Source organism: Macrobrachium rosenbergii, chromosome 12, assembly GCF_040412425.1.
Source record: "Macrobrachium rosenbergii isolate ZJJX-2024 chromosome 12, ASM4041242v1, whole genome shotgun sequence".
In the NCBI taxonomy this organism is placed as follows: Eukaryota; Metazoa; Arthropoda; class Malacostraca; order Decapoda; family Palaemonidae; genus Macrobrachium; species Macrobrachium rosenbergii.
This window is the reverse complement of record NC_089752.1, coordinates 97,098,034-97,123,683: the sequence shown is the minus strand read 5'-3', so window position 1 is coordinate 97,123,683 and position 25,650 is coordinate 97,098,034. Positions and strand designations below refer to the sequence as shown.

Here is a 25,650-nt window from a genome sequence, read left to right as displayed (position 1 = left end):
ATTCTAGCCACAAGTTGCACGAGATGTCCCTGGTAATTACTGTTAAGCGTGACTGTGTGTTACTGTTACGACAAGAATGAATGGGGTACGTGCTCTAGGGAACAACGTTACATTAATTCCCTCTATTTTTCTACAATAACAGGTAAACATTGACGACGAAGTGAAAACACTTAGAAGTAGTCGAAGCACCGACCACTCCCAGCATTGTAAGATAAAATTTATTACAGAAAGGATTTCCATCGCCCGCATGATCTGCAGTTCTATTTTAACCCCATCTGACGCTTCAAAGGAGGGCACTTCACCAAAGATTCGCTTGAAAGAGTGTTACGAACACTTTAAGATTTATAAAACAGCTATAGGGTGTAAATGATTTGATTCTAGGAAAATTTCGTGGTCAAGCCAAGAACTGGGGCATCTTCGGTCACCAGCAGTTGGTTGGACAACAAGATGAAGAGACCAAGAAAATGAAAGAGATAGCACGAGGGTCTGAAGGTGGCAGTGGGCTGAAATTATTGTAATGATGGAAATCCCTCTTTTGAATTAATGACAATACCCTTCGTAACTGGTGGACTGGATAAACGAATTGGTTTTCATCCTATCAAGACGTTGAATTAACCACTCGAAATTGAGATTGTCTATGATTGAGTGTGCGTACGTAATTGTGTAAGCCCAACTAAGTGCGTAGTTGCGTAAGCTCATACCGCACTGTTCAAGACGTGTACGACGACTTGACAAGACAAAGAAATGTAGCTCCCCGTATTTTCATTTGAAATGCCATATTTCTCCCTTGTAAAAGCTATGCATTTATCTTAGTTTATATTGTACATGCCATTATATTGTACATGCCATAACACTTAACAATGTTCTTTAAATCTTTTGTATTTTTACCTTGTTGTAACAGCAAATTACCAAGAATTGTTATGGTAATGTTACGTAGGTTGCACCATGATTAGCTTGCATGTCGTTGCAATGCCACCAACCGTAGGCTAAGATGTGCCATATTCTTCCATAACTTTATGAAATGAATATGTCAATTTTTGAGGTAAATTCCACCTGTTATGCATGTAAAGGCAGGCCACCTGTGTAATGTAACAGTTAGACATGAGTACAGTATAGCCTAGGCCAAGGACTGCATGCTGTTTGGCACAAGACTGCTGCCCTAAATGAACTTTTCGTATTACATGGAACCAGTATAGGAATAAGTATAAGAACCTGTTTAAGAACCAGTTCTAACAATTATGGAATGAACACTAGCAATAAGTTTACACCCATGTATCCTCCTACTAAGAAGCATTAAACAAACCGCGGGAGTCAGCCTTTCCCTCAACCCTAACCAAAAATGAAGATTCGGCCGCCTCCGACGCGACGTCAAGTACCAGTTCAGGCTAAGAGTAGGCCTGGGTTTATTTACCTAGGCTGATGTGTCACACTTGTATTAGCCTATGCCCAGGACTGAATTGTTATATATAGGCTAGTCTGAGTTAATTGTCCTAAAATGAATGGTAGCCTCCGAATGTAAGTCAGGACAATTGACATATCAAACCACAAGTAGTGATAACAACATTATTATTAAACAGTTATTACATTATTTACGAACCATCTTACAAAAAATTCCATTAAAACATCAATTTATTAACGTATATAAAATTATAAGACAAGTAGACATTAGAAAAGGCATCCCACGAACTTAAAGTACAGGAGTAATGAGGCTAAAAATGTAAGTTTTGACAAGAACCCAGAAGATGGAAGATAGAAAGAGCATAAACAAAAGGTTAAGCGACAACCACTTATTTTATTTATGTTGTTTTGGGTGTTTAAAGTTGAAGCCATCTCCTTTATAATAATGGATTCCAGCATGTATAGCCTATATATACACACACACACACACACACACACACACACACACACACACACACACACACATATATATATATATATATATATATATATATATATATATATATATATATATATATATATATTTGTGCACCCCCTACGTATGTAAGCAATTTTATATGTATTTAACAGTTCAACAAGAAGCAGCATTGGTTCACCCGTGGAATTACGAAAAGGGAAAGTAGCCTTGTGTAAGAACTCTAATTACCTACTCCAGCGGAGTAATTTTGTAGCAGTGGTTCCTTTTTACCGTCAAGGTAATCCTCTTAATATCTTCGTGAAAAACATTTTAGGGCTGGCGTTGTGATTAACAAGTATTCGGCAGGCGTCCGTGTTAAATTCCAAGGTCATGCAGAGCATTGTGTGCTTACATATCCAAGGAGTCGACGTTGTACTGTACTGCAATAGTTCTTTCGCAAGCCACTTCTCAGACGCCTTGCAAAATCATTTCAGCGTTTATAAAAGAAATTCTTGGCCTATTGCAAACTTTGGTTGCCTGGACTTATCATTGCAAGAATCTCACGTGTCTCGTTCTCTGACGAACTGTGAACTTGCATTAAATAATTTTATCGGAGTTCATCCTAGGCTACAATTCCTTTCCTAATCTTTGCATTTTCATGGCAGACTTAAAGTGACTTTTCATCTTAATTAGACTCTGATATAAATTTTCATACAAGTTCTTTCCTTATACTCAATTTCCCTCGACAAAATTAAGAATATTAACTTTATAATAATTATGATAAATTCTTCATGCCAATAACGAATGCAATTTCTGTAATGTTTATGCAGGACCTGGTTTGTTTAGCTTGTCGTTGTGAATGGATGTCGCAAAGAAACCACCGTTTATCACTGTTTGCCTTTGATAACAAATGCCATTTCATACGTTTCCTTCAGTAAAGTCATTCTTTATTAAAACCAGGTGAAAGTCAGCATTCGGAGGCTCCGGTGAGCGTCTTAACAAAAATAAAAGAAGCATTGGTTTTCTTCCCTTCGCTACACGGTGCACAAAAAGGATAAATAATCTTAGTCATGGTTAAGCTCATTGGTTTATATATATTGTTTATTTATATATATATATATATATATATATATATATATATATATATATATATATATATATATATATATATATATATATATATATATATATATTTTGTGTGTGTGTGTGTGTGTCATCGTATATGAGAAAGAAGCCTAAAACGCAAAAAAGGGAACGTAAAACGAATAATTTTTGAAAGTTAAAGTCGTTTCATGAGTGAGGTCTCACATGCAGGAAAGTTACATATAGTCTGGGTGTGCAAAACATGGTGCATAGTTGTTTGGAGTGGATTTTAACTCTTTGGATGTTCCAGATGAAGGTTTCTGCGGGTGCCACTCTGGCACTTTTGGGGAAATTGAAAAATTCAAGATGGCCGCCTCTAGACATCCTGACTTGAGAAATCACTTAAGATTTCTAGACTAATTGAAAAATTGAAGGCCATTGTCACCCAAATCATAGTTTTAGAGGTCATAGAGATCAGCCAAACATATTACATCAATTTCCAACGAAAATTATTGTTTGAAAATTCAAGATGGCCGCCAACATGGACATTGATTCATAAAATATCCTCAAATTTCCAGATTCCCTGAAAACAGATGGCAGTTGCATGTAGTTCAGAGTTTTAGAGATGGGTGAAAATAATTTCATCATTTCTTAGTGACAGGCATTGTTATTAAAAAAAAAAGCAAGATGACCGCCATCACAGACATTTACTCTTAAATTATTAAGATTCATTGACTACAGATGACAAAATGCCTCTAGTTCATAACAAATGTGACCTTAGTGATCAGTGAATTAAATGCACATTTTCAAAGACAATCTTTTTTAGAACTCCAAGCAAGCTGTATTGTTTATTGAATCTAAATAAGAAAGTGAATGGTATGCACCAGTTTTTCAGATTCTCTGAAACCATGTAATTAAGCTGCCTTGCAGTTCGGAGTAGATTTTTACGCAGTCACCCAGTGATATAGGATTTGTATGAACTGTAAAATGAAATTGGTGGTTAAGGGCTACTTAGCAGAAGTCCATCACAAGACAGGATAACAGAGTGGTTACGGTACAACTGTACTGATTTAAACTTTAAATTATGTAATAACAAATATAGTTTAGAAAGATGGAAAATTGTATTCTTATGAATACTGAATATTAAGAAATGTTCATAGGTGTACAATGACAAATTCAGGAAAACAACAAAGTGGTTATAAAATATACAATAAATATACTGGTACTAGTGATGCTATACCTATCAAAACTTCAAACTAACCGTTGTCATCCTCATCTTGTATCTCGTCATTGGCCTTGTCAGGAGTCACAGTTCTTGGATTCAGACAATTGGCCTCCCCACCACATTTACAAAACACAGAACAACTTAGTTGTGATGAAGAACAATTGCATCTTAATGTAGAGCAATGTTGTTCAGAAGCACAAGAACATTGGATTAAATTCAGGAGTTCTGGTGGAGCTATTTCCATATCTTTTGAAACAGTGACTGGCTGGAGACAGATGAAGTGTTCGTCTTTTGCCCATCCATGGTTATAAACATCCATAGTCGAGTAGTTCTGTACCAAGAGCTGCTTTCCATATACATGCCTGAAAATGTGCTCTCTTCACATTCTCCTCAAAGGCCTCTGATGTAGGAGTCAAAGACATCAATTTTGGCTGTACACATGGTTTTTCCTTCCCAGTTTTTGACAGCCAAACCTGAAACCGAATATCACTCATCATTTCTTCTGGGGTGTGCTTTACACCATAACAAGCTGCAATGAATGCAGTTGCCTCCTTGATAACTTCTCCAATATCTGAGTCTTGGCTACCGATACAAGTTAATTTGTGGCCAGACTGCAAGACCCTGATCACTTTTGCCTTGCCAATACCATAATACGCTCCAAAAGTATCACAACCTGTCACAGCATGTGCTGAAACAGAATATAGTATGATGTCACTATGCATGTTACTGGTTTCTCCAATATCTACAGATGCTCAGCCAGGACTGGTTGCTTCCATCTGGACCACTGATGTTTATTTCTCTTCATGGTAGAAGTGAAGCAACAACACAAAGACATCAGTGTCATCACAAACCACTTTGATAGACCTGCATCCCTTTGCTGCAAGATTTATCACCTGCTGGGGAATTATGACATCTGCCTCTTCATGGATAGTGGTAAGATCAAGACATTCATGAGGAGACCGATCCGTGACTTCAGTTGGAACAGGGTCTTTTCCTGTTATGATGAGGGATGATGGGGTAGGATTCTGTTGAACTTTCTTAGCAAGTTCCGTGCAGATAATATAAGTTGTGCCTTGGTCTTAGCCATAGTCAGCATAACTGATTGAGGTGGCAGTGGAGTATCCAATGAGAGCTTATATTGACGTGTTGTTACTTTGTTGGATCGGGAAGAACGAGTTCCATCTTTGATACTATAACCTCTATATCTGTCAAACACTGAGACATCCTAGCAAGTATAGAAGCCATGAACCCACCAACAAAGTCCTTAACTTGCCCATTTACTGGCCAGTGAATCACCCAAAGGATAGCACAGCCATCAAGCACAATGGCATTTGGCTTCTCAGATATTCTTGATGATTCTTCAACTTTAAGATTCTTCAAAGTGGCCTTCGCTTTGGCAATCCTGAGTCGAGGCAGACCATTCTCTTCTTTAAATTTGGATAATGGAATAGGGGCCAGTTCATACTTCAATACCTCTGTCACAGAAATGTCCCGACCGGTTGCTAAAGCCATAGCTCTTGCAAAAATTAGACCTGTATCAATATGTCCAGCCGGCACTTTTTTAATTGCTTCTTGGTAGTGGCTGCTATTGTTGTAACTTGGCATGGTATACTCTTGTGGAAGTTGTCAGGCCAACCCATCTTAAACTCTTTCATCTGTTTTGTTCCAATGTTGACAGCTTCATCTGCACTGACCTTCTCTCCATAGACCCCTCCAGTCACAATATTTACAAGTGCATCATGAGTAGGACTGCCATTTATTTTTATTAAAAGGGTCAATGTACTGTTGAAGTTTCTCTCTTTTTTTTGTCTGTCCTTATCATCAGTCCTTATTCTGGAAGCTGTCTCCTTTTGTGGTTGTCCTTAGATATCGGCCCCTCTTTTCCCAGGTCCGCAACATCTTTCATGAGTCTGCTACAGATGTGCAAACTCAATGCCCATCGTTTCACTGCTGCTGCTTGGTTTAGGGTAACTCCAATCAAGCCACCAGGACCATGTCCAAAGTGCATTAATGCGGTCTCTATCATCATGTTTGTCCATATCCCATTCCAAATACCAGCTTGATGTCGCTGAACATGTTGCGCTTTGAGGAATCTTTCTAATGTTTGTAAAGGATAAAGGAAACCTTATAGCATAATTCATTTTACCTTGCTAATCAGCCTACGCTTTGACTGGGTCTATATTTCTTAGATAAGCATCCAGTATGGCAGCCATCTTGAATTCCCAAAGGGATGGTTATCGTTTAGAATTATTCAGAGACCTTTAAAACTTTGAACAATATGCAGTTTAACAATCGGTTGCTGTGAAATCTTGAAGAAAAAAGTGATTTCATGGATCATCTGCAATAGTGGCGGCCATCTTGGATTTTAAACAATGATGTCAGTCACTGAATATACATATCAGACAAAAGTAATTCATAAAAATATGAATTAAGTAATATTTGCCCTTTTTTGCCAATTAAACTGGCAGTTTTGAGAGATTTTCTGAACTGATATATCTAATGGCGGCCATCTGGAATATTTCAATTTCCCCAAGGGTGCAAAGGTACCACCCATCAGAATCTTCATCTGGGGCATCTAAAGAGTCAAAATCCACTCCTAACAACTATGTACCACATAATGCACACCTCGGCTAAAAATCGTGACTTGGCATCCGGACTAATATGTATATAAAAGCTAAATTGTAACTTTCAACCACAACGTAACGCACCGGTGAAGGCTACCGTGGGTGATGCAACAGTTGTGCCTCTTGTTCTTCCCAGGTAACCCCGAGCGTCTGCTTCTAGCGCAGGGAAAGTAAGCCGAGAAAGAAGTTATTCAAACGAAGCGACTAGTTACTGCAAAACTGGGTACGACATGGCAACATCTCCAGTTCTAATTGCAAATTCTGGATTGTATAGTAAGATGATATACTGACGCAAAAGTTATCTAGATAATATGTCACAGACTGCTGACGGTTGCTTGATAAGAAACATAATACGTTATAGGTTGCTTTATAAGATACCAAAAGAAACTGTGCAGCAAAGAACTATAAAAGGAGCTGAACTTCTTTTAGAGAGGTAAATACTGATCAGTCGCCATACAATTTTTAATCCTGAATTAAATCTCTAACCTACGCATTTAATTCAGAGTTCTACACCCATTCATCTTATACAGATAGATAACTTTAATTTTTAGAAGTGAAAATGATATCGTACATCGAACCCGTGTACAAAACAGAACACATACTAGCTGATTCTTATACAAACTGCATGGTAGAAAAGAAACAGTTTTTCCTTTGGACATCTCAGACATTCGGTTTGTTCTTGATATTTGAAGAAAAACATTATACTTTAATTCCTCAGCACATCGTGGGCATTTTAGTAATATTTAGTCGTGGTTCATCATTTGTTTACATTATTATTGACAATGTCAGTTACGCTTTCATCACCTAATGGCCTTGTTGATCAGCTGATTACGGCGTAACCGCTGATGTTAGTGTCTTATGACAATGAGTTTCTCTCTTTCAAGCTACACTGATTCAGAAATTTATAAATAAATAAATGCGGTTTATCTTACTATTCTTGAGCCAAAAGACTGGCATATCTTTGAAAATGAAATAGTGTCACTACATCAATTTATTTTACTCTTTCTTCTTAATTTTTTCTTTAAACAATTAATAATGCAATGAAATCACAGAATATGATTTATGAAAACAGCGCCGACAACAGCGAAGGAGGGTTTAACAACTGGGCGACTCAGCAAGACCTCGTGTAGGTTCTCCCCTAACCCCGCACCTCCCATTTATTTTTACATACTAGCATATATTTTAGTATTTTCCTTCAATTATCATTCTTTCATGGCAAGCACTATATATGAAAAATAATAACAAGATTTTTCGTACTAGTATTTTATTTTTATAATAGCTCTATACGTATTATCCAGAAAGCAATATTATACAATATTCACACTTTTGACCTAACGGCATTCAGCCTAAAATTTTGACCTAAAGAGGCATTTTCAGAGCTATGTACTTGACCCAAAGCCTAAAGAATAGGTTTTGGTTAGACCAGCAGTCCTATCCAAACGGTTGGAAAAATTGATCTAAATACGACTTCCCCCCCATCATGCTCAGCAGTTCAGCGCCCATTGTAAACAGACGACCTAAACGGTTGGCTATAGCATATTGTCTGTTTTTAGGAATAGGAACGTAGCTTGAATATGATGTTTTACTTAATTCTGCCATATTAGTGTATACCCATCAGATTTCACTTGAAATTTTTAAGTCTTTTCATTATTGTAAATAGATACCCTGTGAGGAAAAACAACAAGAACGTAAAATAAAAAGGAAACATTTGCTCGTGCACATTTGATGCAATGATGAACTAAAACACCAATACAAAAGTCTAAACCATTATTACATTTTATGTGTGACAGGGTGGGCTGTCGGCTGTGACCACACCCCGACCCTTGGGGTAAACTACTATGACATGCTTAGTTTGGTTGCGGCAACACTACATGCTGTTGCAGTCACAAGTGTAATGCTGCTTTTAGGAATGCCCATTACGACAGGTTATGGCTTATTATATTCACTTGAAGTTTATAAAATCTGTTTTCCTCCTTTTTATAAAAGAGAGAGAGCCTTAGTTCAGAGGAGGGTGTGTAGTGTTGATGCTGGGTTTTACAGGGTGGCTAGGTAATTAGGACAGCTGTTACTGCCCAACCCGGCACCAAATACAAAAGTATTTACATTTTACACATTGTCGTTTTCAATTCATATTATCAGGCCCAAATTTACTGTTCTCTCAAAGGGCAATTAGAACGGCTCTGCATAAAAACAACACAATTCATCGTGCAGCAACCTCCTAATGTAGGCGAAGAATACCAGCCCCTTTCATAGACTCCTCTAAATCGGTTTCTTAGTTTGTTCAGCAGACGAGGCAAAATGTAAAAGGTCACACAGGTTTCCCAAACGGAAACTTCGTAAGAGAAAATCGAAGGGATGAACAAAGAAATTGCACTATCTAAGCCTAGTCAGAAGTGACGGAAGGTGAAGGAAACAGCGGAGCCTAACCCCCTAAAAACCAGCTTCTGGAAAGGTGGAATATTACTATAATATCAGGGATGGAAAGCGTAGGAGAGTCCCTTCACATGCAGTTTTATATGAAAAATAGATGTGAAGGCCATTCAAATGGATTTCATATGAATTACATGAACACAACATAACAAGGAGTTCCACCGTCATCATCATGAGCTCCTGAGCCTCTTGATTCAGTAAAGAACTCATTTTTCGGTCGAGGCATTGGTACTAATATCTGCCTGTGTAGTTGAGCAGATGATAATTCGCGAATCTGGATTTCCAAGAACCATTTCAATCTTTAATAAAGTGAAAATGTTCCAAATGTCACATTAGGTTGTTTTCTTTGAGTTCATATATTTCAGCGTCTTCTCTTACAAGTCCGGTGAAAGAACTAAGAGAAGAGGTCCTTCAGTTGCAAGGTGCTATATTACTTATTATGCCGATAGATTGATTTCTTGTTCAGTACTTGCTGATCCACTCCAATAACATAACGTCGCTCTCTGTTCTGCAAGGAAGAAATAACCTTCAGTTCTATTCAGATATTTTACTAAGGTATCCTTTTCAATTATTGCTTTATTTAACGTTTCGTGCTCTCTTATTTTTGCTTCATACGATCTTAGCTCCACATCTGTCAGGTAAGTTTCCAGTCTCTTATCGAAGATACCATTCTCTCTAATTCACATACCTAGTGTGCGAGTGAAAAATGTCAACAGGCACAAGTTCGGAACTCTCTGCGAAAAGTATGCTCAATCTATACTGACACTGAATCACTGAGCCAAGATGCCCATGAAACACCAGAAAAAAAAAATCGTAAAAATAAGACCTGAGAGACAGTTTATGTAATACAGAGAGATATGGCAAGGCAAAAGCACTAAACTCTCCTTTAAGATTTAAAATGTTATACGATACACTATGGATGTTTGTTATAACACCAGCAAGAGCCTAAATCAAATTATGATTATTATGGACATATTAGAGTAATATTTAATGGAAATGATGTAGCTATAATAATAAATGAAGTTCGCTTCAAGTATCTGCGTGAAAGCCTCTGCAGCAGTCTATTTCTGATTCACTTATTTGTGAAGCATAACGTGAAAATAGGATGCTGCAAATAGTTAGCAGTGAGGAAAACATTTATCTGTTTATATTATATATCTTTTAAATGTTTTAAACGTCATACCATTCATGTTTTCAATTTAAAAATATCGTGTCACGGCAAACGAGGGACTGTATTTAAAGACTTAAAGAAACTATATACAGCCTTTTATTGTTTACAATGCAGAGCGTGAATATAAAGCGCCGCCAATAAATGGGCAACACGGTCGTCCTTGGCTGTCACAGCGGTCACATAGAAGAGGACTCGGAGGCCGCATTCGGCAGTCGAACGTCGCTCGAGATGGAAGGCAAAGGATTTCTGACCGAGGAAGCAAGTTATAAGGCTCTTCAAGACTACTACGATAAAAATGGCAAGGATATCAACATTCTTCAGATGTTCAAAGACGATCCAGGAAGATTTGATAAATACAGGTGAGCTGGTTGTGAATTGAAGGTAAATTGTAATGCAGTACTGTTATGCAATTAGGCCAGGCTACCCGGTAATGTCAGCAGTCGGCTTTAACTTACTGGTGTTGTAATTGAATTCTGTATGTGTCTACATGTGTATAAAGTTGATAGGTTTGTAAATTTCACATGCTGTGACGTGGAGTGTGTAGGGTGTGCCAGACCGGCACGTAACCCCGGCGCCCTTGTGTGACCTTGGAGACCTTCAGATTATGATCAGTGTATGAAATTATAGGCTATCGTGAAGGTCAGTAATGTATGAAGCTGTTTCTATGGGATTTAGCTTTTCCCAACGGTACTGTGGTATCTAATGGCTTTGGCAGATTGTTTCAGGTGTCCTTACAATGACACTTTGTTAAGCCCACCTGTGCCGGCTGGTCCATTGTTAAGTTACTAAGTATGTACGTGATAGCTAGGCCATCTGTTATCGTAGTAGGCCTAGGCTTTATGATACAGACTTTGAAGCTGGTATTAGATTAGAAGATAATGATTTGATAGCCTGTAGGCTACAATTTCTTTTTCTTTTTTAATAAGTGGTATCTTTTTGTTTTGTATTTCCCTTTACTTCTTCTTACTTCTTCTTAGACTAATGAACACCATACTATTCTTTGGGAACTTGAATTTCAAGTCAATGGCCCCCTTGGACTTGTTCCATATGAATAGGTTTCATTTACTGATTAATAATAATAATAATGCTTTACATTCCTTGTTTTTATGTGGATGACTTAGGATAAGCAATTTTGACATCAATAAGGGTAGGCTAGTCAAAGTAGCCATTATCATGTATGTTCTCAGAATTGTGTTTTTTCAGTGTTATTTGCTGTAATATTCTAGTGCTCTTCCTGGTATTATTTTAGTCATCTGGTCATTTTTGAAAAGAGCTCTTCATTCTCATTAATTTTTTACAATTTCGCAAATGACAAATGAAATTATGTATCTTATTTCTCTGCAGTGTTATTCTGCTGTCATTTTTGGAAAAATCTTGCAAAAATGGCTGGGTTTTGCAACTTGTAAAAGTGCTCTTCCCTTATGTTGGTTCGGAGTTCAAGGCCCACTCGTGTCATGATAGATTTAACCTTACTGGGGAGTGTGTTGGCTGACCTGTTGTGGCATTAGCAGTCATTTGCCATTCTTTTCCCAGATCTTTTTTGGAGGGAGAAGTGTTACTGGAGCCTTATTTATATGTACTGCTCAGGTTCTTGGAGTCTGTATGACAGGGCAGTGACCTGTCCCTTGCTCTGCTGCTCATTATCAACTGTTCGATGCTTAAATGTATGTTAGGTTACTAAGATATTGGTAGACATTGATGCAGTGATTATAGTTATTTAGGGCTCCATATTTAGCAATGAGTTGTATGTAGTCTGTGCCACCATGACAGAAACTGAATGCCATCATAAAAATCAGATTGATAAGATTATAAAAGAATCTTATTGAAAATTATTGTAGACAAGGAAATTGAAAGATATTGATTTTTTATTGTAATTCGCATGAAAATGCTGACTTTACAAGTTATATGTTATTATAAGAAATGTTTTCCAAAAAAAACTTATTGATTTAAATGTGCAACTTTTCTCAAAGTTTTTGATGTGTTAGGCAATTTTGATTAGGGTTTCTGTTAGTAAGAATGACCAATTTCTAAGGGTAGATCACATATTCTACCCCTCATTAACTTGCATGTTTAATGGTGACATAACTTTTTTGATAAATAAAATATCTTCCACAATTGCTGATATTCAGACTCATATTTGCTGCATTTACCCAATTTTTTTTATGAATGATTGATATTTTATGCCCTTACAGATAGAGTCTTTAGTAGTTTAGGCACATTTTTTGTGTGTTTTTTTTTAGCTAGTTGGTAAGCAAGATTGTGCCAATTGTCATTTTTTCTTGGTTGAAATTTTCAGGATTATGCTTAGCTTAGATGGGTCCTTACTGATATTTGGCAGTACTGTATATTTAAAATGTTTCACAGAAAAGGGAAAACACAATTGGCCAATGGTGTCTTAGAAATTACTTGGTTTAAAATGTCTCACATACTTTGCTGATTTTCATATGTACTGAAAAATCTGTTTGTGTGGATTTTCATATGTACTGAAAAATCTGTTTGTGTGAAAAAATCTGTCAGGTATATCCAGTAGATTTTAAAAGCTTGTGCAAAGTACATCTGAAGGGAAGATGTCAATAACAATATTATCTTGCCCTTGTTAGTTTCCTTTGTCCTAAATCTGCTGTTCAGTATTGGTAGGTATGGTGGTAGTTTGCATACTGTGCTTTTATTTTTTTTTTTCCAAATATTAAGCTTAATATCAATGTTAACATATCAATTTTTAGTTAGCCTGTGCATTACCTTCATGGTTATAACAGCCATGAGTCAAGAATAAGCATATACAGTATACAAATGCAAGATTGCTTTTTAATCCCACATATGAGAAATATCATTGCACCCCAGTATGTAGGATAAAATCACAGCTAGTATAGACATTATTATCTCTCTGAAAGACAAGTTATCCAAGAACTTTTATATAGAAAATTGTTGAGGAAGGATTGCAACATGAAGCTCTAAATTACAGATTAAAGTACTGGACCAGGCTGACGGTTAGTATACGAGGTGTGACAGTAAAGAAACGAGAGTTATCTCAAAATAGTTTTATTACAAAGTGTACAGAGAAATCATGCATTGTCCCCTTAAAAGTAATCCCCCAAGAGTTGATGCACTTCTGCATTACCGTCTGCCACCCAAGGAAGCACTTGGCAAATTCCTCTTCCTTGAGGCCCCTTGGCTCCCTTGTCACAGTGGCTTTCATCACTTCTACAGAGACAAAATGGGTTCCTTTGAGCAGTCTTCAGCCTAGAGAAGAGCCAGAAGTCGCATGGTGTGAGATCTGGGAATAAGGAGGGTGGTCAAGAACTGCAATCGGTTTGTTGGCTGAGAACTGCCTCACACTGAGTGCAGTGTGTGCAGGCGCGTTGTTATGGGAAAGCAGCCACAAATTCTCTCTCCACAGAGCCTCCCTGCTGCACTGCATCCGGTCAAGGAGGCAATTGAGGTCATCACATCTTCTCCATAAGTCTCTTGGAGAAGCTTGAGACACTCAGTTGGGCCCTTCTCCACCCTAACCAGGAATTTCAAATTGATTCTCTGCTCCATGTTTGCGCCACCTCCAGGTTGCGTGACAAGGCGTAACAGCACTGTGATAAACAACAGCCTGAAACAGAAGCACAGAATGAGCGAGGTGAACAATATAATAGCAGAATAGTGGTGAGATGTTGCACAACACAGTGACGTAGCGGTTAGCCAGTTGGCATTGAAGCATAAGTGTGGCTTCCACAGTCTTGTTTCTTTTTTGTCACACCTCATGTTCTGAACATTACCCCATTGAGAATTCTTTTTATTACAATAATGCGTTTCAGATAAAGGGAGTTTATTTTTTAACCATAGTGTGTATGTTGGGTCTGTTGCTTCTCATTTTTCTACCAGTACAGCATAGCTTTCTCCTTTAATTGTCCCAGTGTTATTTGCATCACAGTTTAATATATGGAAGGTTGACAAACCACAGTGGATAGCCAAATTAAATTATTTCTCCAAAATTCCTGCTTGTCAGCTCTACGTACCATGGTTACTCGGTCTAGACTGTGATTGAACATATATAACTACTGTATAACCATAAACAGCCACCCACCATTGCTGTGCATTGTCAGTATGGAGCAAAAAATATTTCTTCATCTGTTCACTTCCTCAGTCAATGGTACATGCATTGGTAAAATTTTAGGGACCTTGAAGGTTTATCTGTGTCTCATTTTATATTGAATGTAGGAAAGATGCTTGTCTCAATTGTATGGTGTAGAGGAGGCATTTTTTGATTCATTAATAGATATTTTTTAAATTACTATCATAAGGCTATGAGAATTAAATTGTATACATTTTTTTTCAGTGTGAAGTTGTCTACGCCAGACGATGGGGAAATTTTGTTTGATTACAGTAAAAACCGCATCAATGATGACGTCCTCAAGCTATTGTTTGATCTTGTAAGTTCTAGTATATCTAAAAATACATTTGATGTAGACTTTATTTGGGTGTGTGAGGTGGATTTTCTAGATTAAGTTGCTCCAGTGGAAATACAAACCATTGCTTTTTGTGTAGGAGTAGTTCTCAGTAAGAGCAGGAAATGTCATTGATACTAGCTATGAATGCAGTTAATGGATGGTAGGTGAATAGGGATTGGGGGCAATACCTTACTTCACAGCTATAAGCCAGCTCTTTTATTTCAGCGATGGTTGGGAGTGAACACATGCAGCCTTTGTGTACAATTGTTGAAGTGTTAATAAGTATTTTTGTTGATGAATGTAGACTGACATGTGATATGGATGGTGGTGAAAGTTTGGTTAAAGTGTAGATGTGTGAAACATGAGCATGTGTGTGTGTGGCTTCTTCATATCCTACATAACTGTATGTGCCCTGGAAGACAAGAAAAGGATGTGGCCTTTTGTAGGCATCCCTGGAGACCCTTTACTGAACCACACAGCTTTTGTGAAGGTCTTCTGTTTCTGATATTTCTGTTTTTGGCAAGGAGCTAAACCCTGTTCAGCTGCCATTGCTTTGTTGTTGCGTGTGGGAGATAGCCCTGTGGTATTGAACACAGGCGGTACAGTACTTAAGTTTCTTGTCTGCCTGCCTTGACTTGGTCTCTGTAGTAGTAGGAGAGATTAAGACTTGCAATAGGATTAAGTTGAAGAAATGCAAGCATCCATCTTCATCTTCTTTTGAGTCGATCTCTTCTATCACTTCTTGTTGTAGGAAGAAAAACTTTAGTTAAAAGTGTTCCCTCCCACCTTAAGAAGTGAGTCTCTTACATTAAAGCAATGGTTTTTATTCCCATAGGAACAAACATCAAAGTAAGTTGTATTTTTTCATAAGTACAGTATACAAACCAGGTCATTATTTTTCATAATCCAACCTCAGTCACCCCTTACAGTCCCTGGTGCTGAATGAAAAATTGCTGGCTTTTACCACCTTGTTACCAAGCTTCAGTGACAACTTTCAGGTCATGCTGACATAAAAGGCTTTGGTCTATATGCCTAGGGAAATATACAAAACACTTAAATGTTTGATACTTTTATTACAAAATGCTTTATGGTTTACATTTAAATTTAAAGCCTTAACTGGATGACAATTTTGGGAGGCTCGTCTCTTAGAGTTCCAGTATTAACTCTCTGATGTGTTTGGATGCTGTCGTAATGCTCTTTGACCCTGAATATTAACTAAAGTGCAGTAAGGAAGCTTAGACAGGAGTGGCAGATATTTCAGTCACACAACATATTCAGTTTACATGACTCTTAAAGCATGTTGCATGTGGGCGGGGTCGTTTCCTAGTTAGCAGTAGCAGTAAATGAAGAGCCCAGTATTCTGGTATTACATGGGGAATTGTTAAGATATGGTCACTGAAGTAAATCTAATAACCCTTTAACGCCGAAGCCCTATTTACAAAAACGTCTCCCGTATGCCGGCGGCGTTCGGTGAGTTAGCACCGAAGTGGAAAAAAGTTTTTTTTTTTTAATCACAGCACGCTTAGTTTTTAAGATTAAGAGTTCATTTTGGCTCATTTTTTTGTCATTGCCTGAAGTTTAGTATGCAACCATCAGAAATGAAAAAAATATCATATATAAATATTGAATATATGACAGCAAAAAAAAAAACTTCGTATATAATTGTATACAAATTGCGCTGTAAGCAAAATGGTTAAAGCTAATGAGTTAATTTTTTTAGTTGTATTGTACACTAAATTGCGATGATTTTGTATATAACAAATTTTAAAATGATCAAAGCAACACAGAGAAAATATTATCACAAAATGATGCATGAATTCATAACGAGCGGACGTAAAAAAATGTTTTTTTCAAAAATTCACCATAAATCGAAATATTGTGCTAGAGACTTCCTGTTTGTTGAAAAATGAAGCTAATTGATTGAATATTACTAGACTGTAAGTGTTTTAGCTTACAATTGCAGTTTTGACCATTTTCGAAAGTTAAAGTTGACGAAAGTTGAATTTTTTTCTATTTATCATGATTTATATGGAAATATTTCAAAACTGATAAAAGCTACAACCATGAGTTATTTTCTGTTGTATTCTACATGAAATTGCGCACATTTTCATTTATAAAACTTTTATGTAACGACTAATATAAAGCGGTGCAAATATTACGACGAGAAAAGAATTTCTGAGATGTTCGGCCGAGTCATGCTGAAAATGTTTTTAAAAAAATTCACCATGAATCGAAATATTGTGCTAGAGACTTCCAATTTATTGCAAAATGAAGTTAAACGATTGAATATTACTAGAATGTAAGAGTTTTAGCTTACAATTGCGTTTTTACCTCGAGTTAAAGTTGACAAGGTTGAAATTTTGGCAGTTATCGTGATTTATGTGAAAATATTTCAAAACTGATAAAAGTTACAACCATGAGCTATTTTCTGTTGTATTCTACATGAAATTGCACACATTTTCATATATAAAAGTTTATGTAACGACTAATGTAAAACGATGCAAACATTACGACAACATGCGAAAGAATTTCTGAGATGTTGGCCGAGTTTATACAGAGCGTAAGGAAAAAAAATTTTTTTTTCAGAAATTCACCATAAATCGAAATATTGTGCTAGAGACTTCCAGTTTGTTGCAAAATGAAGGTACATGATTGAATATTACTAGAATGTAAGAGTTTTAGTTTATAATTGCGTTTTTACCATTTCGGTCGAGTTAAAGTTGACCGAAGGTTGAAATTTTGGCAGTTATCGTGATTTATATGAAAATATTTCAAAACTGATAAAAGCTACAACCATGAGTTATTTTCTGTTGTATTCTACATGAAATTGCACACATTTCCATATGCAGTATAAAACTTTATGTAACGACTAATATAAAACGGTGCAAACATTACGACAACGTGATTTAAAGAATTTTGGAAAAAAGTTTTTTCAAAAATTCACCATAAATCGAAATATTGTTAGAGACTTCCAATTGGTTGCAAAATGAAGGTAAATGATTGAATATTACTAGATCGTAAGAGTTTTAGCCTAAAATTGCGTTTTTTTACCAAGTCAAAGTTGACCAAGGTTGAAATTTTGGTAGTTATCGTGGTTTATATGAAAATATTTCCAAACTGATAAAAGCTACAACCATGGGTTGTATTTTGCTGTATTGTACATGAAATTGCACATTTTCATATATAAAACTTTATGTAATGGCTAATATAGAACAGTGCAAAAATTGACAAAATGACGAAAGAATTTATGAAATTTTCGGCTGAGTTACGCATCGATGCGTAAGAAAAAGTTTTTTTCAAAAATTCACCATAAATCGAAATATTGTGCTAGAGTCTTCCAATTTCTTGCAAAATGAAGGTACATGATTGAATATTACTAGAATGTAAGGGTTTTAGCTTACAATTGTTTTTCGACCATTTCGGTCGAAGTCAAAGTTGACCGAAGGTTGAAAAGTCGACGACGGTACGCCCACTTGGCACCCAACAGACAATTTTAGTCAATGTATGATACGTCCAATAGGCGTTTAAGGGATAATAAATATAAAATCATTGTGAATACTGTTAAAAAGGCTGAAGGAGAATAAGGAAGAGGAAACTTGAGTAAATTTCTATGGAAGGATGTGAATCACCTCCTTGCTAAAGGGTCAGTCATTGTCTGACGTGTTAAGAGAAGGGCTAGCAGCATTAAAGAACTTGTGCAGTATTCAGCTCATATATGCACTGCAATTCTATGAATGTAATTATAGGTTGCAACATCATTTATGTATTTGAGTAGGACTGAGAATAAAGGAGAGTTGATCTGCTGTTTGTCCTGTACCCATAAGATCTTTTCTAGTTATTCTTAATGGTATTCCTCTCAGAAAAAATATAGATGCAAGGGGTATCCATGCAAATAAAGGCCACAAAGTTTCGAAAAGGAAGAAATTAAAATTACCATTTAGAAAGTTGTTACTCATGGTAGTGAATCCAGGCAAGAAAATGTAGTTAAAATACTTAGATTTTTGGACTTGTGGCAGTCCATGGTAATTTTGAAGTAGAAAACAAAAACTGTAGTTGAGACAGCTGGGGGGGAAAGAGCAAAGCAAACAGGTGTAAAGTAAAAGATAGAAAATGTTACTGTCAGTAGTACTCATTGTGTGTCTTGTCAGACTTCCTGAGTAAGGTGAGCCGTTATTGAGTATTAGAAAGATGAAAAGAAGAGTCAAATTAAATAAGCAACTTATGGGTACTGGTCTTACATTGTGTGATTGATGGTCAGTTACAATGGTACACCTGTAGTGAAAAATATAATTAGGGCTAATTTCAATGTTAAAGGGAGCTGACACATTGTCATTCATAAGTTTTTGAGAATTTAAACAAAAATAAAAGTTCATCTTTGGACTTAGGGTTGGGCTAGAGGGAATGTTATTATTTGTTTTATGTATATGAGCAAGACACAGATAATGAATAGAATAGCGTGGAGGATAAACATAAAATTGAATAAGTGAAAATTTAAATGCGGAAAGCTTAAGCCATTATGGGAATTCATACATCAAGGCATCTTGTTTCTGTAACATTAACATGCTGTGATGGGCTGGCTGGCATTTTTATTGTTATTGGTTAGACGTGGTCCCTCACCTTAAGAACAAAAGTTGCTACAGTATTTGCATTGCAGTAATTTTAGGTTACTTCCCCACTATTTTTCTGTTTGAATGATATAATTGCACCTACCTTATGCCTGCTTTTCACACACATTCCAAATAGAACCAAGAGTCATAAAGGAGATGTGAATCGTAAGTTGCTGCTTTCTGCTCACTATTTGAAGTTGAAGCATTTAGAGGAGTTGTGTACATTACAGATTCTTAAAATTGTATTAACAAACCTGTACTATTTGTTAAGAAATGTGAATTTTTCTACAGAACTTTGTAAATGCCAGTAAACTTTGATCATGTGGCAGTGTTAACATTATTTTGATAATTATGAGACAGGTTGTTAACAATTTTTTTTTTTTTTTTTAGGCCAGAGCTCGCAAAGTTGAAGCATCCCGTGATGCCATGTTTTCAGGGGAGAAGATAAACTTCACTGAGGATAGAGCCGTGCTGCATATTGCCCTCCGAAACCGTTCTAATAGCCCAGTCATGGTTGGTGGTGCTGATGTTATGCCAGGTGTCAATGCAGTACTTGATCACATGAAAAGTTTTTGTGAGCAGGTAAGCTAATTGTAAGAAAGGAGCATTTGATATTCAAATAACCATTGTACTTATTTAATAAAGAATATATCTTAGAAATTAATGCTAAAATTTTTCTGTAAATTTTTTCAAAGTAGGTCTATCATTGAGGTTTCAAAAGCACTATAATGTACTCTGTTAGCCTGTACTTTGCTGACTGATTTGACCAGTGACGGCAGCCCTATAGGATTGTAAGTAATAATCACCTGGAATGAAGCAACTTGAATACAGTTGCTTTAATAATCTCTTGTTATATTGCCTTGAAGATTTTTTTCTCTGATAGAGTTGCTTGACTCTTAAAGAGTAATATTTGTGCTTAGCACAGTTTTGGCACATGAGCGGGAAATGATGAGGCTGTATCATAACCAAGATAGAACTGGGTCCTGCAGTTGTTGTTGGAGTTCCTGTTGATTAAGTGTTCTCTCCTCTGCATGGAGCTGTTTTTATTTATCAAAACTGTCCCTGCATAGGGCTACTAGCAGAATTTTGAAGATTGTGCTGTTAGGCTTACCTGTCAGCTGAAGTAGATGTCATTGGCAAAATGCTTTTGCCACCATCTCCATAATGACTGCATGTACCCCCTTAGAAGCTTTGGTTGCATCCTAGCTCCCTGTGGATACTGTACTTTTTAATGGTTTTTATCTTTGATACTACTCCTTTGTTGTACTCACTTGGCTTTGAAAATTCAGTCATTGGTTTTATATCCCTTCATCTAGTCTTCCTGTTTTTCTTAGGTTACTTTTTGATACTTTTTCTATGGTTTTCAGCTATAGAAAGCAGATAAGTTATTCTATCTAAATTGAACTTTATATCCAGTATAGTGTGAAAATAAAGCATTACAATACACAAGTGATGTAACCCTTGGTCCACCTAATTTCCCCTACCTGATTAGTAAAAGGTGCTCTGAAATTGAGTGTTCTTATTTCATACAGGGAAAATTTGCTTGTTCTGACACGATATGCAAACCGTCGGTCCTTTACATTAGGAATTATTTATAGCGAAGCTGGACACGGCCGTTAAACTCTTGAACAAGGTAGTGAGGCAGTAACTACTGTAAGGTAGGCGGGAATACCTGCCTGCCCGCATGTAAACATTCCAGTTTGCCTTTCGGTCCAGGTTCAGATTGAGGGGTGGCATGAGGTGGGCTTAATATGTAATGTAAAGGATCTCAGGTTTGTATAGTTAGGAAAAATACAGTTTATTTTCAAAAACTGTGATTTGTTCCGACATGATATACAAACTGGTTGGAGGGAGGAATCTGAGTGAGTCACCTGAACTGACTGGAGTTCTGCACACCTGGGCTACTCCTCCTGGTCGAATGAGCGAGGAAGAGTACTGTGCCTCTGACATATTGATCGGAGTGTAGGAACGGCAAGGTCAGATGTTAGACCTTTTCGCATGAGTGAGGAAACCTAAGCTCCTATGAAATAGGTTGGAAGAATGTAGAGTTGGAGGCAGTAAGGAAAAGCTGGGATAGGGTTTCCCTTATTGCCAGTCTCTCCTTCCTCCCCTTGCTAGAGGAAGGAGCAGAATTGCTTCTATGATTCTGGAAGAAAAATAGAATGGGTGCTCGATGTGTAGTCTTACCACATCAGCGCCAGATCCAGCAAGTATTGGTTCGAGTCCTATTCTCATCCCAAAGGAGGAGAAGTAGGAGGACAGGGGAAAGAGGAGGAAGAGTGGCTAGTCACTCTCGGTATCCTTCTCACTTCCAGAACCAACACCTTAGCGAGATGCTACTAGTTCTCTTGAAGGAGCCGGGTAGGAAAACACAACTTGTTGAGCAGCCACCACCACAGGGCCAAGGAGGGTCTTGCCGACTGCAGTTCTATGGGCAATTCTGGTACTAAGAAGAAGGACTTTGTCCCATTTCAGATCTCCGGTTTTGTGAGTCCCGAGTTGGCTCGACCCTTAGGAACGAACCTTTACTTGGTTCTGCCTTTCTTTTTCAGATTTGCCAGATACCTCGGTAATCAAGGTTCGTACCAGGGCACTGCCTTGTCCTTTGGACAGTGGTCAAGACCTTTGGGACTACCTTTGGGTCTTAGTCATCTCGACTCGACCTTGATTTCTAGCCAGCCCCCTCAGCTCCTAAGAAGTCCCAGGCTTCAGAAGAAGATTGCTGAACACAGCCCCTAGGAAAGTGTGCATAACTGTGTCTCTTTCCACTCTTTTCCATAAGGGATGAGGGAGGAAGGGAAGAGTGAAAGAAGCATTGACTGGGAAGAAGTTTTCCTACTGCTGATGCCGGGGTGAAATGATACTTACCGAGTTTCTGGAGCTGGCAGCGACATTGCCAAGACCTGGGAATGGATTCCTTCAGGAGAAGTATCTATTTCCCTTAGGTCTCGGCAATTCCTTTCATCAAACTCCCATCCTGCTTCCTCTCCTGTACTCCTGATTCAGGAAATGCCAGCCAGGCTAGATCTAATTGTCTTGGTATCCTGTCATCTTCCAGAAGCTGCCCCACGGAGGTCTGCTTCCATTCCTCCGTCCTTCTTTCCTCTTCGAATTATGGGGAAAGAGTTGGGCTAATGCTTAATTGAAGGAACCTTCGAATATGCTTGCATATTCCCTTCACATCGTGTGTCTACTTATAAATTCACCGATCGAGGAATAGTCACACACCGGTAAGACTTTGTCTCGAAGGTGTGTGATCAAGACGATTAATACCTTCTCATCATTGTCCTGGGCTCAAGGCAGCCTTTTGGCCTTCCGGGAATTCAGGATGAGTTTTATGACACTCAGTGGTTTCATTGAACAACAAAACCACAGTACTGTAGTGGCATTTGTCGACAAACAAGAGGGAATAGTTTTTTCCTCCTGTTTCATCTGTCGATATTTGCAGGCACTCGAGTATTCTGTAGCGTGTGACAGCTCAGTTAGCCAGATGCATTCCCGGTGGGAATGTATTGGTAGGTGAGCTTGGCCTCAGGTTTGAGTGATTGGGGTGGAACGTGCTGCTCACTCTTTTCTTCACGAAGATTCATGAAGAGACTGCCCGACTGAGAAATCCCTACAGTCTTTCTGTTACCTCCCTGCACAAGAAGTTAGTAGTTTTTCTAGCTCCTTCATACCAGACCTAGGGGCCACTATGGTGAGGCATGCTGTCTTTTTGGGAAAAATTCAATATCTACGTTTTTCCCTCCATATTTGTCTGTTTCACTAGGGGTTCACAAGCATTGCTCACCCCGAGTTACAGACAAATGTTGGAAGACTTCACCTTTCGCCTGATCTGATAGCCAAGGCATCAAGAAGAGTTCTGCTTAACCCAACCTCCTGTAGCAGCTACACAAGAAGCAGTCCTTCAGGCTATACATCCCCCTGTGTTCAGAATTGGGAGACCTTCCAGCTTTCCTTGCAAGCATAGGCTTTCTCGCTGAGCGGCAACGGATTAGCTGGATATCTCTTGAAATCCTGTGCAACACTGTCACAGGGACTGGATCCGTCTTCGCTGGTGGGTGTCATTGACGGAACTTCTTCTTGGGTCAGAGTCGCTCTTCAAGTCTGGACTTCCTCATTTTCTCCAGCGAGGGTTGCTTCTCTCCCTTTCATTTGTGAAGAACGTAGGCCCTTGCGACCTAGCCTTCTATCTGAAGTAGCCTTCTTCTCCTCAGTCAAGATTTAGCTATGGATCAGAAGCTTCTTCAGTCTTGCTGTCCCAGGGAACTGTTACCTGGGTAGCATGTGACTCTCATTTAGGGATCCTGTTCCGTGCTCTGCACACGCCCCTATGAAAGTCATTAGGATCATCTCTCGTCTTGCTCCGGCCTTGATGTAGAAGATGGAAGAACAGGTGAAGGAGATCAATACCTCGACTCCTCCTCGGATGTCATAGGTGGACTCTGAATCGATCGGCATCTATTGTCGGGTTCGAGTCCTTTTTGTTCCCCTCCTCCTTGGACTTTGTGTCGATGATCCAAATCATTCGTTAGGGAGCTGTGGTACTTTCCAAAAAGGCTCGACATTCCTAACCTGGATGTTGTCATCGTTTTCACTAGTACTCTCTCTCTCAAGGAAGAAGTGTCTAAGGACACATCTTTCTCCTGGCTTTGTGGAGCGATCGAAGGAGGTACTCGGCAGCTGGCGATGACAATACTGGTACTTTCCACCCGAGAACTCACAAATTCAATGGCTTGGTCCATCCCTCACATTTTGGAAGTTTCTGTCAGTCTGGAAGCAAGATGTGGCCTCATAGAACACACTCTTGTCCAGGTTTAGATTGAGGGCTGGCATGAGTTGGTCTTGCCCACAGGCCCTTGGAGCCTTTTTCCCTTGGCCCTGTGGTGGCTGCTCAACAAGTTGTGTTTTCCTACCCGGCTCCTTCAAGAGGACTAGTAGCATCTCACCTAGGGCGTTGGTTCTGGAAGTGAGAAGGATACCGAGAGTGACTGGCCTCCTCCTCTTTCCCCTGTCCTCCTACTTCTCCTTCGGAATGAGAATAGGACTTGAACCAATACTTGCTGGATCTGGCGCTGATGCGGTAAAACTACACATCGAGCACCCGTTCTATTTTTCTTCCAGAATCATAGAAGCAATTCTGCTCCTTCCTCTAGCAAGGGGGGAGGAAGGAGAGACTGGCAATAAGGGAAACCCTATCTCAGCTTTTCCTTACTGCCTCCAACTCTAGATTCTTCCAGCCTATTTCATAGGAGTTAGGTTTCCTCACTCATGCGAAAAGGTCCCGTATCTGACATTTGATCTTGCCGTTCCTACACTCCGATCAATATTTCAGAGGCACAGTACTCCTTCTCGCTCTTTCGACCAGGAGTAGCAGCCCAGGTGTGCAGAACTCCAGTCAGTTCAGTAGACTCAATCAGATTCCTCCCTCCAACCAGTGAGTATTCCTAATGTAAAAGACTGATGGTTTGCATATCATGTCGGAACAAATCACAATTTTTTAAAGTAAATTGTATTTTTCCTAACTATACAAACCTGAGGTCTTTTACATTACATAGTATGCCCACCTCATGCCACCCCTCAATCTAAACCTGGACCGAAAGGCAAACTGGAATGTTTACATGCGGGCAGGCAGGTTAGGATTTGAGATATGTTTGTATGATGGTACTGTGAACTTATAACATTTGTCTGTAAAGAATTAATTGAACATCTTGTTAATACACTTTCCTTTGCAGAGAGCTAAAAAGTGTAAGGGCAGGAATACAGTAGGAGAGAATTGTGCTCAATGTTTGGTTATAATGAGCTTTAGCAAGAAGACGTTCTCAACAGCTGAGAACTGTGCTTGAGACTTGCTTCGGCAGTAGATATACTAAACAAGATGACACGAATTGTGAAGATTTCCACATTTTTTAGCTCATACTGAGAGTGCCCAGTAGCACTCACCAGCTCGCAAGCTACTAGATTGCCTGGTGCCAGCTGCAGAGCGCTGGGCACCCACTATTGAGCAGTTCAGTGCCCACTCTTGAGTGTTTTGGCGCCAGTTACTGAGATCCTGGTGCCAACTCTCCTATTGCTGGCCCACCTGCCTTTTTTTTTTTTTTTTTTTTTCTTCCCCATCCACTTGGTCCCGTGCCTGGCTCCCTCACTACCTTCCTGTGCCATTGCCAGTCTTGTGTCTGGGTTAACAGATGTTAACCTTGTAATAATAGTGGAGCCTTG

General features: G+C 38.5%; 1 protein-coding gene across 1 annotated transcript in view; it reads left to right on the top strand.

The window, feature by feature from the left end:
- Positions 1-9,593: 9,593 nt before the first annotated feature.
- Pgi (glucose-6-phosphate isomerase) overlaps positions 9,594-25,650 on the top strand; it is a 57,819-nt gene continuing 41,762 nt past the window's right edge. Inside the window, exons 1-4 of the mRNA XM_067112478.1 lie at positions 9,594-9,772; positions 10,503-10,747; positions 14,713-14,806; positions 19,822-20,013. Coding sequence (XP_066968579.1) covers positions 10,530-10,747; positions 14,713-14,806; positions 19,822-20,013 — 504 coding nt within the window. The 5' untranslated portion in view covers positions 9,594-9,772; positions 10,503-10,529. The remainder of the gene's footprint in view (positions 9,773-10,502; positions 10,748-14,712; positions 14,807-19,821; positions 20,014-25,650) is intronic.